Source organism: Oratosquilla oratoria, chromosome 39 (genome assembly GCF_046742065.1).
Source record: "Oratosquilla oratoria isolate Oo_2021 chromosome 39, ASM4674206v1, whole genome shotgun sequence".
In the NCBI taxonomy this organism is placed as follows: domain Eukaryota; kingdom Metazoa; phylum Arthropoda; class Malacostraca; order Stomatopoda; family Squillidae; genus Oratosquilla; species Oratosquilla oratoria.
The window spans coordinates 3079948-3093954 of record NC_134815.1 but is presented as its reverse complement, the minus strand read 5'-3'; the positions used below and the strand labels follow the sequence as shown (position 1 = coordinate 3093954).

Genomic DNA, 14007 nt, shown 5'->3' with positions numbered 1-14007 from the left:
TATTTTTTGGCTATCTCCCTTGTAAGGGGGAAAAAGCTGTTTGTGTGTATATATGTATATGTATATGTATATATGTCTGCGACACTGCTTCTGACCCAGGGCGGTGGGCAGGGTGCAGGGATGACCCGTCATCCAGGAGGTGCTCAGATGAGAGGGAGGGTGGGAGGGGTGTGGAGTGTATTTAGGGATGAAATGGGTGGGAGTGTTTTTATGCCTTTCCCTTTTTGGCTACCTCCCTTGGAAGGGGGAAAAAGCCTTGGTATATGTATGTATGTATGTGTATGTATATATATATATATATATATATATATATATATATATTTGTGAAGTAAGGAAGCAGGTTTTCTCTGATGCATGTTGAATTAAATACGACAGCATTCTGACAGATGTTCAACTTTTTCTTAATGTTTTCTATTTTTCTTATCAACTTTTTTCCATCAGGGATTCTGCCCCCACTATAAACATACAGTCGGACATGACATCCAGTATTAAACTGTACAGTAACGCTAACCTGAGACATCACTATATCGAGGTCCCCTCTCCCCCTCCCCTCCCACCCCCCACCACTCAGACGATCAGCTAGACTCCGTAGTGGGAACTCGGACAGCAGTTTATGTATTTAAACCTTTCTCTCTCTCTACCATTTGTACTTTCCTTGTAGATGTAAGTAATAACACCCTTGCTAAATATCTTTTGTTACACCTGTATATTTGTATTTGTATTTTTGTAATTTATATGTACCAACATTTGTATTCATTATTGCAGAAATTTTGTCAATCCTGATGATGTCTCTTTGAAGACGAAAGCTCGATAATATTAAATGGAGAACTATGGAGATCTTGTATTACCTCACCCTACAACTGGAAAAAAGTTGATAAGTAAAATAGAAAACATTAAGAAAAAGTTGAACAACTGTCAGAATGCTGTTGTATTTAATTCAATATATGTATTTATATATATATATATATATATATATATATATATATATATATATATCACAACTAACACCACAGTCGGACGAAAGAAAGAGTTGCGTAAGCGGAACTATATATTTCGATTGCTACCTGCAATCCTCTTCAGTAGTACAAAGTGGCAGGGAGGAGGCTATCTTAAGTAGCAACCTCTTACAAAAGAAAGGGAACACGAGAAAATACAGAACATCACTGCCCCAGCCCTAGTTGACCTGAGGCTGACACGAGGTCGGGTCAGGGGGAGGGGGAGGAAGCTTGTTGACAATATTTTTGGTGATGAATAGTCCTGAAATGATGTCTGGGGTCCATTGACCCTTGGAAATATTCATCGTGGGCAGATAATCAATTAATGTTGATTCCACCATTTTCCTTCTGAACCCACACCCCGATTTGTAAATGAGATCAGATTTCTCCCAGTCCATCCGGTGATTAAATTTATCAACGTGTTGAAACACTGCTGAATTTATTTGGCCATATCTAATCGACCTTTTGTGTTCATTTAATCTTGTCGGTAGGTCTCTTCCCGTCTGGCCAATGTATGAAAGGTCACAATCTTTACATGGGAGGGAGTAAACACCTGGGATATGTTCTTCCTTCAACCTCTGGTGAACATTAACAACTTTTTTATTAATAGTGTTAGGGTAGTTATGAATTAAATTTACTTTCTCTTTGGGAAGAAACTTGGACAATTGACTGATGGACTCTGAGAAGGGGATGACTAGGGGATTTTGTCTCTCTTTCTTTAACTTAGTGGAAGGGTGTTTGAAAAAACTTGCTCTGGCTTGACTAAGGGCTTTATCCAGAAACCAATGAGGGTAGGCTAATTTTGTTAATTGGGACTTGATGGAAGTTAATTCGTGTTCTAAAAATTGGGGGCTACAAATCCTAAAGGCTCGGAGAAAAAGTCCCGAAGCTACACTCCTTTTAATGTGATCTGGGTGATGACTGAAGAAATGGAGGTAACTACCTGAATGAGTGTTCTTTCTAAAAACAGTAAAGGCAAGCTTATTCCCATTCTTCATGATTAATATGTCTAAAAAGGGGATTTTATCATCTTTTTCCCATTCCACCTTGAACTTGATGTTGTTTGTTAAATTATTAAGTTTATCTAGAAAAATTTTCCTTTCAAAATCGGTTTTTTCAGGCAAAAGTTTGGTTGTAGCATGGGTTCGAATCTTTCTCCTGTTCTGGCTAATCTTTACATGGAATACTTTGAGAGTGTTCTTCTTCCAACAATTAAACCCCCAGGTATGATTTGGTTAAGATACGTTGATGATATTTTCACTCTTTGGGATGAGAGTTGGGGTCCCTTTGATATTTTTCTAGATAAACTTAATAATTTAACAACCAACATCAAGTTCAAAGTGGAATGGGAAAAAGATGATAAAACCCCCTCCCCCTGACCCGACCTCGTGTCAGCCTCAGGTCAACTAGGGCTGGGGCAGTGATGTTCTGTATTTTCTCGTGTTCCCTTTCTTTTGTAAGAGGTTGCTACTTAAGATAGCCTCCTCCCTGCCACTTTGTACTACTGAAGAGGATTGCAGGTAGCAATCGAAATATATAGTTCCGCTTACGCAACTCTTTCTTTCGTCCGACTGTGGTGTTAGTTGTGATTTATAAATGTGTTACTACATTTCTCACCTGTGATATATATATAGTATATAATGTGTGTGTGTGTGTGTGTGTGTGTGTACCTCAATGACTCAACTTCTTTGGTGCAATATTGTCCCCAGCAATCGAAGTGCCGGCTATTTCAGACAAAATACAATTCTCTCTCTCAAACACAGATCCCTCTGTGTCTCTCTTTCCTAAACACAGCTCTATCTCTCTCTCTCTCTCTCTCTAGCTCTCTCTCTCTCTCTCTCTCTCTCTCTCTCTCTCTCTCTCTCTCTCTCTCTCTCTCTCTCTCTCTCTCTCTCTCTCTCTCTCTCTCTCTCTCTCTCTCTCTCTCTCTCTCTCTCTCTCTCTCTCTCTCTCTCTCTCTCTCTCTCTCTCTCTCTCTCTCTCTCTCTCTCTCTCTCTCTCTCTCTCTCTCTCTCTCTCTCTCTCTCTCTCTCTCTCTCTCCTGAGACCATATCCACCAAACTCAACCTCACCTTTCCTTTTCAGTTTAGTTTCACTGAATGCTAACACATTTTCTTCTCACAAACATACTACCAATGGACTATGTCCATACACATTAAGACCCAATAACTCGGGTTCTGGTTGAAGCCGTACTACCAAACTCTTTTGCTTCGACTCTGCAGGAAAGAATTCCAGTGAGGCAATTCCTATTACATCATCTTTGACATGCATGGGAACATGGTAGCAACATTCTTACATTATCTCCCTGTCAACCACATGAACACAGGAAAAAGAAGTGGTGGAGACTTAAGATTGGTAAGGGATTTAAAGATGACAACAGGGAGTGGGGAGGGAAAAAAAAAAAAAAATGGTGGAGACTTAAGAATGGAGTTTTAAAAGTACATACATACATATACCATGGCTTTTTCCCCCTTACAAGGGGGGTAGCCAAAAAGGAAAAGGCATAAAATCATTCCCACCCATTCCATCCCTGAATACACTCCACACCCCTCCAACCTCCCTTTTATCTCAGCACCTCCTGGATGACGGGTCATCCCTGCACCTTGTCCACTGCCCTGGGTCAGAAGCAGTGTCGCACGACACAGCACATCCACAGCAAGGCCGCTTCATTAAATCAGCGACCCCCACTCTCCGTCCCCCCATGCATAAAGGAGAAGACGGGGAGAAATCCCTTCGGGCTGCGTCAAATTTTGCTCACACATACTACCTCACCCCCCATCCCCCCCAACCATTCCACCTCATGCATCACAACATCATCCATATACAACCATTCTCCATTCACCCCTGTCTTCTGTCCTCTCCTGTCCTTCCTCAACAGACATTCCCTTCTTCCCCAAAGCCCCCTTCACCCCATCCATCCACCTCATCCTAGGACGTCCCCTCATGTTCACCCCCTCCACATCTGCCTTCCATACCTCTTTTACTAGTCTTTCTTCACTCATTCTTTCCATGAGTGAAGAAAGACTAGCCACTTCAATACGGGACTTAAATCTCGCGGGCAGCAGCCAATGCCAGCCGTATGACGTAACGTAATAATATTCGCATCATAAAATATAGTCACCGCTTATATCGATCGTTCTCTCTTTCACCCGCGAATTTTGAAAACCACAGAGAATGGGATTCAGGGCGCATTTGGGAGAATGTAAAAACACAGGGGCGACTACAATAAATATAATCAAGACGCCGATATGGCAGCGTCGCGAATCCACTTGCTCCTCATGACGCCTACGTGTGCGGCACCGTATGGAAGGGGCTAGTAAAAGAAAAAAGAAAGAAAAAAAAAGGCATGCTATGTAAGGAAATGAGTAAATGTGTGGCTCAGTATAGAAGGCTGTTACTAAAGTACCTATAGCACTGACAGCATATTACTATGTATTCAATGCCCCAGTACAGGTTTAATGAAGTCTTTCTCTATAACAGTACACCTAGGAGGTCTCTTAATCCATCACTCGCCAACTGCCACTTGTGCAGATGTTTGGGCCCAGGACAAATCCACTTCAGGAATTGTCCCAGGACATAAAACACTACCAATTACCAAAGTGGGTTTATGTCTTGGACCCAAACATCTGCACACATGCCTGTTGGAGACTGTTGGATTAAGAGACCTAGATGTATAATATACTTCTTTTTTTATCCAATTAGCAGGATTAAGTAATAGGTACCTGCTAGGGGTGACCTTCGAATGTGGACACAAAAGAGAATTACCTCCCTGCCTCCTGCAGTGAAAACAATACACTTGCCTCCATCTGGAAATGTAGTTCAGAGGAGCTGACATTCTCCAGACCACACTCATTAACTCTATCAACTTTGATTATACTATCAGACCTCACCTAACACTACTTCACTGTGTACAAAATTCCACATTCACATACATATACCACAGGCTTTTTCCCCCTTACATGGGAGGTAGCAAAAAAACCACTCCCACCCATTCCATCCCCAACATACTCCACTCCCCTCCACCCTCTTCCCTCCCTCTTATCTTGGCACCTGCACCTTGCCCACTGCCCTGAGTCAGAAGCAGTGTCACAAGACACAGCACATCCACAGCAAGGCTGCTTCATTAAATCGGCGAACCCCCCCCTCTCCGTCCCCTCAAGCTGTGTCAATTTATTTCTCACACATACTCCCTCACCCCCCACCCACTCCCCCTCATGCATCACATCATCATCATCCATACACAACCATTCTCCATTCACTCCCATCTTCTGTCCTCTCCTGTCTTTCCTCAACAGACATTCCCCTCTTACCCAATGCCCCTTTTACCTCATCCATCTATCTCATCCTAGGTCACCCCCTCTTGTTCACTCCTTCCACCTCTGCCTTCCAACACCTGTTATACTAGTCTTTCTTCACATTTACACGAATAGGTAAAATATCCCAGCATTTGCCGAATATGACCATGGTTCATGTTAGCACGATTTGAATAGCCTGCCTGGTTGTGTTGTGTGCCGGTGTCTGGAGAGCGGCTGGTAACCTATTTTTTTCCCACAAGACCTGTTATTTGTCCAATGCCAATTTCATCCTACACAATGGGCTGAGGAACCTAACACTCAGTGAGGTCTGACTATTTCCTTCACCTTTTCACAAATTGGACCTGATAACAAGTAACTGTTCTTTTAATACACTGATGACACAGAAACCATCTTACACTAATACAACTGACAACAGTCTCAAGAATTTTTTCCACTGAAATTTATGGAAAGACTTCAGGACTGTTGACTGCTGCTATGGGGCTGTGTGAAACTTGAGACAACATTATCATCAAGATAACTAGACATATGAAAGGAACATCTTCATGCCTCCCACTCCCATCACACACCTCCCTTTCACTCTTTCATGCTTAAAACTGTATATGCTTTTACTATTCATTCCGACAAATAATGACAAAGTGACTCACGTGATCCATGTGATTCTGATCTGATCCAAAACTAATGAGGAGTTTGACTACTTCATGATGGCCATTTGATGCTGCCAGTAGCAATGCTGTCTCTCCATCAGCACCCTGAAAAAATTGCCAAGTCAACATATGTATATGTGGAATATCTAGCTGGTTTTCTGTACAGCTTGTCATCTTTTCCACTATTCTGCCTATGGATCGAAACTAGGCTATAGCAACTTCCTTCATGTTGTATGGCAACCTTTATTGGAAAGCCGTCTCAGAGGAGGTCAAGGATGGTTTTCCATGTTGTTTGTGGTTGATGGTTGTGTTGGGGAGGTTATCTAATAAGGAATTTGTGTTGTAGTCGCACATTAAGACTCCAACATATCCAGAGTTTAATGTGTTCAGGTTGGTGAGTTGTCTTTGTATTTAGTTTCCCTTTAGTCTGTTGTTTGTGTGTGTGTTGCCACACTGGGTGGCATACATTCATGTCACCTACCAGTATGTGTTTTGTTTACACATCAAGATGTTGTTCAAGGGGATGATGTGAAGGGTGGTATTTAGATGATTATGATATAAGTAGTTTCATCTGTGTTTGGAATTATTTCTGTTATGATATCTGTTCTTCTTCATAAATATTACTATGAAAAAATCTGCAACAAGTGGTGTAGTCTAATTACGCTTTTAAAGAATGGGTAGATGTTTAGTGTTACATTATTGTAATCAGATATTATGATCCATGCATTAATACATACCTCTACATCCATCCGGACCCTGTTTTGGATCAATAACTTGACTGTGGGTAGCTGCCCATACGAAGCTGACCACATTATTGGTGTAAAACCATGAGCATCGACTTCTTCCATGTCAATACCTTGTAATACAAAGAAAATAAATTAACATCTGCATTATTCATGTCAGGAAATTATCGGACACATTTCTACTATCAAAAAAGTATATATACCGTATTTGACTGCATATAAGACGCACCCCCATTTCAGCAGGTCAGATTCAAGAAAAAAGTTTTTAAGCATTAAATCAAAATGTCGTAGGTCATACAGCACTGGGTCATACATCTGGCAGCGCTGGCAACGATCATACCATAGTTTTATTCCTTGCAGATGGCATTACCAGTAAGTCAGAGCGCCACTCAGCTGATGTTTATAAAAGCAAGTCACAGCATTTCAGATTAGATTGCTTTCATTTTTACAAATTCATTTTAAAGCACCGGTAATAATACAATAATACCAGTAATAATATAAATATGCATGGTGTTTAGGGTAGGTAAAAGTACTGAACGTGAGCTGGGTTAGTAAGCATCAGAGAGAAGATTAGCCTAGGCCCATGGGGGGTCTCAAATTTTACCTATAATGTGTGAGGCAGGTCGATTTTCTGAGCCAAAATTTTGGAGAAAAAAAGTGTGTCCTATATGCCGTCAAATATGGTATGTGTATATATATACAATAACAATAATAATAAAATAAATGAAATAGAATAAAAACAAAAACCCACAATATTCCTCGAATTAATATTTTTTCATTCCAAATCAAATCTACATTGATCGAAAATGTACAAACTATACATAAAATGGCACACAATTACAGTTAATATAAAATTCAATGTTAAAAAAAGACTACATACCAAGAGCTTTTTCCCCCTTATAAGGAAGGTAGCCAAGTCAAAGGCACATACCTACTCCCACCCATTCCACTCCCACTCCCTTTCCTCCCTCTCATCTTAGCTCCTCATGGATGATAGGTCATCCCTGTATCCCACCCATTGCCCCAAGTCCAAAGCAATGCAGCAAGACACAGCACATCCATTGCAAGGCTGCTTCACTTAATTAGCAACCCCTTGTGCACAAAAAGAGAAGATTGGGAGAAATCCCTTCAGACTGCGTCAAAATATCATTCACACATAAGCACCCTCTACTCCCCATCCCCCACCCCCTCCTTCCTTGCATCACAGTTTTATCATTTATACACAGCCACTCTCCACTCATCCCCATCTCCTGTCTTCTTCCTTCCTTGCTCAACAGACATTCCACTCTTGCTCAATGTCCCCTTCACCCCATCCATCCATCTCATCCTTGGTTGTTCCCTCAAATTCACTCCATCTACCTCTGCCTTCCACACCTCTTTTACTAATCTTTCTTTATTTATTTATTCTTTCCACATGTCTAAACTATCCCAATACTCTTTCATCAGCCCTATCTGTCATCTCTTTTAGTCCCACTCTCCTCCTCACCTCTTCATTTCTCACTAACCAACCTTGTAACCCATACCATACTTCTCAGAGATTTCATCTCAAACACATTCAAACTTTTCCTCTCTGCCTCTCTTAAATTACAAGTCTCTGCCTGATAAAAAGCCATCAGCACAATCACCCCTTCATACAATCTCCCTTTTTGAATCCATTACCAGATGACTTTCTCATGACTTTTTAATCTTCCAAGGCATTTACTTGCTTCTCTCAGTTTACTGTTTACTTCTACCTCCACTCCTCCCTTTCCTGCCACATGCAACCCCAACCAAATACCTAAAGCTATCCACTTCCTCCAGTCTCTCTACTTTAAGACTTCCAACTCACTGCCATCCTCTCCCCTTGTACATCTCATCACCTGGCTTTTATCCGCATTCATCTTCAACTTTCTCCTAGCATATACCTTCCCAAGCTCCATCACTAATTCCCTTAATCCCTCTGTCCCTGCCACAAGCAGTGTCATCAGCAAACAACAACTGGCTCACCTCTCACTTTCTCCTTTTTCTTTAACCATCTCCAATCCCCTGCCCATTAGCCTTGCCTTTACCTCCCACACCTCCCCATCCATGTACATGTTGAGCAACCATGGCGACATGACATCCTTCATGCAGTCCCACCTTTACCTCAAACCACTCACTCTCTCCATTTCTAATTCTAACACAGGCTCTACTATTGTAAAAAGTCTTTCCCCCAATCCCATATATATGCAAAACCTTCCATAATGCCTTCCTATCTACCTTGTCATAAGCCTTTTCCAAATCATAAAGGCCCAAAAATCATCCTTACCTTTTCCTAAAGCTTTCTCACAAATCTGTCTTACCACAAAAATCTGATCCATGCAACCACTACCTTTCCTAAACCCACGCTGTTCCTCACCAGTTACTCCGTTCCTCTCTTAATCCTCACAATTAAATCCCTCCCATAAGCCTCCAGTCCTGACACTCTACCCTCCCTTAGACACACATTAAACAACTTCAATAGCCAGTCCACCATTACTGTTCCTCCCTTCTTCAGACAATCCACAGGACACCCATCTAATCCAGGTGCCTTACCTGCTCACACTTTAATAACTACTTGTACCTCATCTTTTCTTATTTCTCCATTTTCCTCTCATTTCCTCGACATTCCCCACTGCTACCACCACTCCCTATCCTCCACATTTAGCATACATACATATACCAATGCTTTTTCCCCCCTTACAAAGGAGGTAGCCAAAAAGAAAAAGGCATAATACCATTCCCACCCATTCCATCCCTAAATACACTCCACCCCCCTCCACCCTCCCTCTTAGCACCTCCTGGATGACGGGTCATTTAGCAGCTCCCTAAAATACTGTCCATCTTCCTCTTACTGCCTTCTCTTCTGTTAAAATCTCTCCATCTGCAAATTTTACTTTTTCTTCTCTACTTGACTCACCTCCCCTTCCTCTCTTAACTTCCTTGCAAAACAATATTTTTATTACTTTAAAAAATTTGTCACATTCCTCCCCCATTTTACATCTGCTCTCCTTTTTGCCTTCTTTATCTTATGTTTTGTTTCACTTCTTTTTTCCTTTGTACCTCTCATATGTTTCTCTCGTCCTATTTTACCAGTCCATGAATGTTTGCTTCTCTTCATAAGCCTTCTTCACTTCATCATTCCACCACTCACTACTCTTCCTTCTACTCCCTCCCATCCTCCTTGTTCCACACACTATCTTTGCTCACCTTGTTACTCCTTCCTTGAAACACCCTTATTCCTCCTCCACTCCTACCTCTATTCTATCCTTCACCACCAACACTTCTCTCAGCTTTTTATACTCCTGTTCATTTTCCTTCTCATTTAAAGTTCAATCTAAGCACCTCCTTACCCTCTGTCCTTTTCCTCTTTCTCCATCTATCCTTCACTATCAACTTACCTTCCACCAAAAAATAATCTGATATTCCCCCACTCTCTACCCTAAGAACATGGAAATCAAACTCTTCCTATTTTCTCCTGGATACCACTACATAGTCCATTAAAGCCTCATCAACAAACCACCCATTCACCACCTTCTGCCATGTGTACTTATGCTTAACCCCTTGACTATGATGATGCCCATGTAGAGGCGTCATGAGTAGCAAGTGTTGGGTTGTCGTACCTTTGGCAGCTGGTGCCAAGGCACGAGTTCTGGATTATTGTACACTGGGCAGTTAATGATGACATATCATGGATGTATGCATATCATCCCTTTTCTTCATTTTTTTTTCCACGCAGAGAGAGGGAAAGACATAATTTATCATATGGACACTCTTGATCATACCCCACCTTCATTTTATGACCTATTTTTTTACGTACAGATAGAAAATTTACTATGAACAGACTTGATATTGTTTTAATGAGAATAATAATAGTAATAATAATATTAATAATAATAATAATAATAATAATAATAATAATAATAATAATGATCATCAGTTTTGAGTTAGTGATACAGAGAGATATGCACATATTGTGATGCATCATCGAATTGTTGTACAAGTGACAACCCAATGTTTGCACGCAAACATACAACTTGTATTGAAGAGGTTAATCTTTTTCCTAAACACTGTGTTAGCTATCATCAACTCTCTAAACGCATCACTACCAACTCTCAACTACAATTTTTACCTGGCACTATACTTCCCTACCACTCTACTGGTTCATCCCCTACTCTAGCCCAGATCTCATAATACCACTACAGACATTTCTCCCAAAACTCTCTTTGCACTCATTTAAATCTATCCAAAAAGCCTCCCTTTCCTCTACAATCTTCTCACTACCAGGCCCATACGCACTTACAAAGACCCAAATCTCCCTTCCCAATTTCACCTTTATCCACATTAACTTTGATGAAACCTCCTTCCACTCCACCACACACTTACCTATATCTTCACTTACTACTATAGCCACTCCTTCCCTCCCTTGTCCTCTTCTCACTCCCAACACCCTCCCCACTACACTCCCAATCTTAAACTCATCCCTCCCTCTCAACTTAGTTTCACTCAGTACCAACACATCCATCTTCATTCTAACATACTGCCTATCTCTTCCCTTTTACTCTAATCTGTACCACACTCACACACATTAAAAGACCCTAACATTAGGATTCTGGCTGGAAAACTCCCAGACCCTCTTATACCTTGACTTCTTGTAGGATTTTGCCCTTTGGGGCTACAGACAGCAGGTTGCCTAGTCCCATCCTTCGTCCTGTTTTAGTTGCCTTTTATGACCCAAGTGGGAAAACTCTTTAGCAGTATTCTTTCCTCCCCTACCACAGTGGGCAAAAATGGAAATATACATTCAGAGAAGTGGCACAGGACAGTATTACAAGTTGGGGGACAGCATAAAAGGACAGACAGTAAAATAAAGTAGCATAATCTGAGTACAGACGCTCCTCAACTTACGTTTTAGTTACGTTCCAAACGGCCGAACGTAAGTTGAAAATGAACGTAAGTTGTTACTGTACTATACATCCGTACATTCTATTACCATATCTTATAATACACCCCTAAATCATTAATTATACACATAACATTGTAAAATAATAACATTAATTTCAAATAAATTCAAGCAACATAAATTGGGATGGTGGAGGAGGGGGAGGAGGCAAGGCATGTTCAGTTTGTCATTTGTGCAATGTAAACAATGGACGCAGCGGCATGCGCAAGTATCGTTTGAACTACGGAGAGCGCGCTAAACTAAAAAATTCACTCAAAACATTTTTTTTTTTACAATTTTTTTTACAGTCAGTTCAAACGTAAAATCGAAAAAATGTAATACGAATGAACGTAAGTAGAGGAGCGTCTGTACATATTTCTTCTCACACAGATGATATGTGTAGCTCTGGTCCATAGAAACACCCCATGTAGACCCTAAAGTATCAGCTAGAAGAGACTGAGCAGATTTTTACCACACAATAACATGCAGCAAATACCCCTGATGGGTGTACTGACAGAAAAAAGTTAGCATGGAATAAACAGCTTTCGCTGACTTCCATCTAACTTTCCCATCTACAACATCTCTCAAGGCACCAGCAGTAGTCCATGAGCATGTTGACATCTCAATGACCATGGTACCTCCTTGTTCCTCAATGACATCAGTTTTCATGATAGTAACTAATTTTTTTTTTTTTTTTTTTTATTAGGCATATGTTGGGGGTCCGAGTTTGCTTGGACATCTCCAGCTAGAAGGTGTGGGAAGGCATGTGCTAGAGTAAGGACTTCCTCATATGAAAAAAAGTAAAGACAGATCAAATTTAAATCAAAGAATGAAAAAGTTCATTTCTGAACTTGTTCCAGCAACCAGGTATGCACCATCAGGTGGAAACAAAGGTTTACAACTGACATCTGTACTCAATGAAATGACTTTTACGGTCCTTCTCATAGCAACAGCATCTCCTCGGATCATAATCACTCTGCAATACCTCCCCATTTTGCATCTTATAACTCTGTTTATGAAATACTGGTCTACATGAAAATCATACCTTTCTCAAAATCCTCAGGCTTAAGTTCCCCCATCGCAGCTCTTACATGTATAGATAAATCCTCAGGCTCAATCTGTGCTGTCTGAGTTTGGATGTTTCCTCTTTGTAAGTTAGTCAGTACAGTGACAGGCTGTAATTGAAGTAAAATTTTGTAGAATGTATTCAAATTAATATTTCACTCTAAGAAAAACATAAAACAAAGGTTATATAGTTTCTTTGCATTTCTAAGGGCCAGTTAATAACTTAAAAAAAATTAAATTTCTTTGAAATGTACACTCAGCCCTCAACTTACAGATTTCAGAAGTAACAAACAAAATCCTGTGACTTGGAATAAATTTTCGAGTCCCCACTGTACAATCGGAAGTTATTATATCTATCTGACCAATGTTACCCTCCCTCCATATGCCACAAATACATACATACATATACAAAAGGCTTTTTCCCCCTTACATGGGGGGTAGCCAAAAAGAAAAAGGCATAGAAATCACTCCCACCCATTTCATTTCCCATATGTTCCACTCCCCTCCACCCTCACTCTTATCTTGGCACCTCCTGGATGATGGGTCATCCCTGCATCCTGTCCACTGCCCTCGGTCAGAAGCAGTGTCACAAGACACAGCACATCCACAGCAAGGCCACTTCATAAATTCAGCGACCCCCCTCTCTCCATCCCCTCATGCAGGAATGGAGAAGACGGGGAGAAATCATACATACTTCCTCACCCCCCATCCCCCACCCACTCCCCCTCATACATCACAGCCTCATCTACACACAACCCTTCTCCATTCACCCCTATCTTCTGTCCTCTCCCATCCTTCCTCAACAGACATTCCTCTCTTTTGTAAGGCCCCTTTCACCCCATTCATCCATCTCATCCTAGGACGCCCCCTCATATTCACTCCTTCCACCTCTGCCTTCCACACTTCTTTTACTAATCTTTCTTCACTCATTCTTTCCCTGTGTCCAAACCATTCTAATACTCTTTCATCAACCCTAACTCTCAGCTCCCTTTCCACCCCTGTTCTCCTCCTCACCTCCTCATTTCTCACTCTATCTAGCCTAGTAACTCCTATCATACTTCTCAGACATTTCATCTCAAACACATTTCATCTCAAACACACATGCATACAAAAATACATATATGAGCACAAAATAGACTCACATACAAAAATACACACACACACCCAAACATACACACATTCACACACACAGAATACACACACACACACACGTACGCACAAAAACACACACACACACACGCACATACACACACACACACACATGCACACACACACACATACATGCATACACACACATACACAGAT

The 14007-nt window shown here is 41.0% G+C and overlaps 1 protein-coding gene across 13 annotated transcripts in view; it reads right to left on the bottom strand.

The window, feature by feature from the left end:
* The window catches only part of LOC143020258 (uncharacterized), a 43898-nt gene that overhangs the window by 17386 nt on the left and 12505 nt on the right, over positions 1–14007 (bottom strand). For all 13 annotated transcript variants that reach the window (XR_012965885.1, XM_076176454.1, XM_076176455.1 and 10 more), the window contains 3 exons: positions 12683–12812; positions 6693–6811; positions 5956–6060 (listed from right to left, as the gene is read on the bottom strand). Coding sequence is in view for 12 of the 13 variants with exons in the window: in XM_076176454.1 (XP_076032569.1) it covers positions 5956–6060; positions 6693–6811; positions 12683–12812 (354 nt within the window). In the remaining variant the exon portion in view is untranslated. The remainder of the gene's footprint in view (positions 1–5955; positions 6061–6692; positions 6812–12682; positions 12813–14007) is intronic.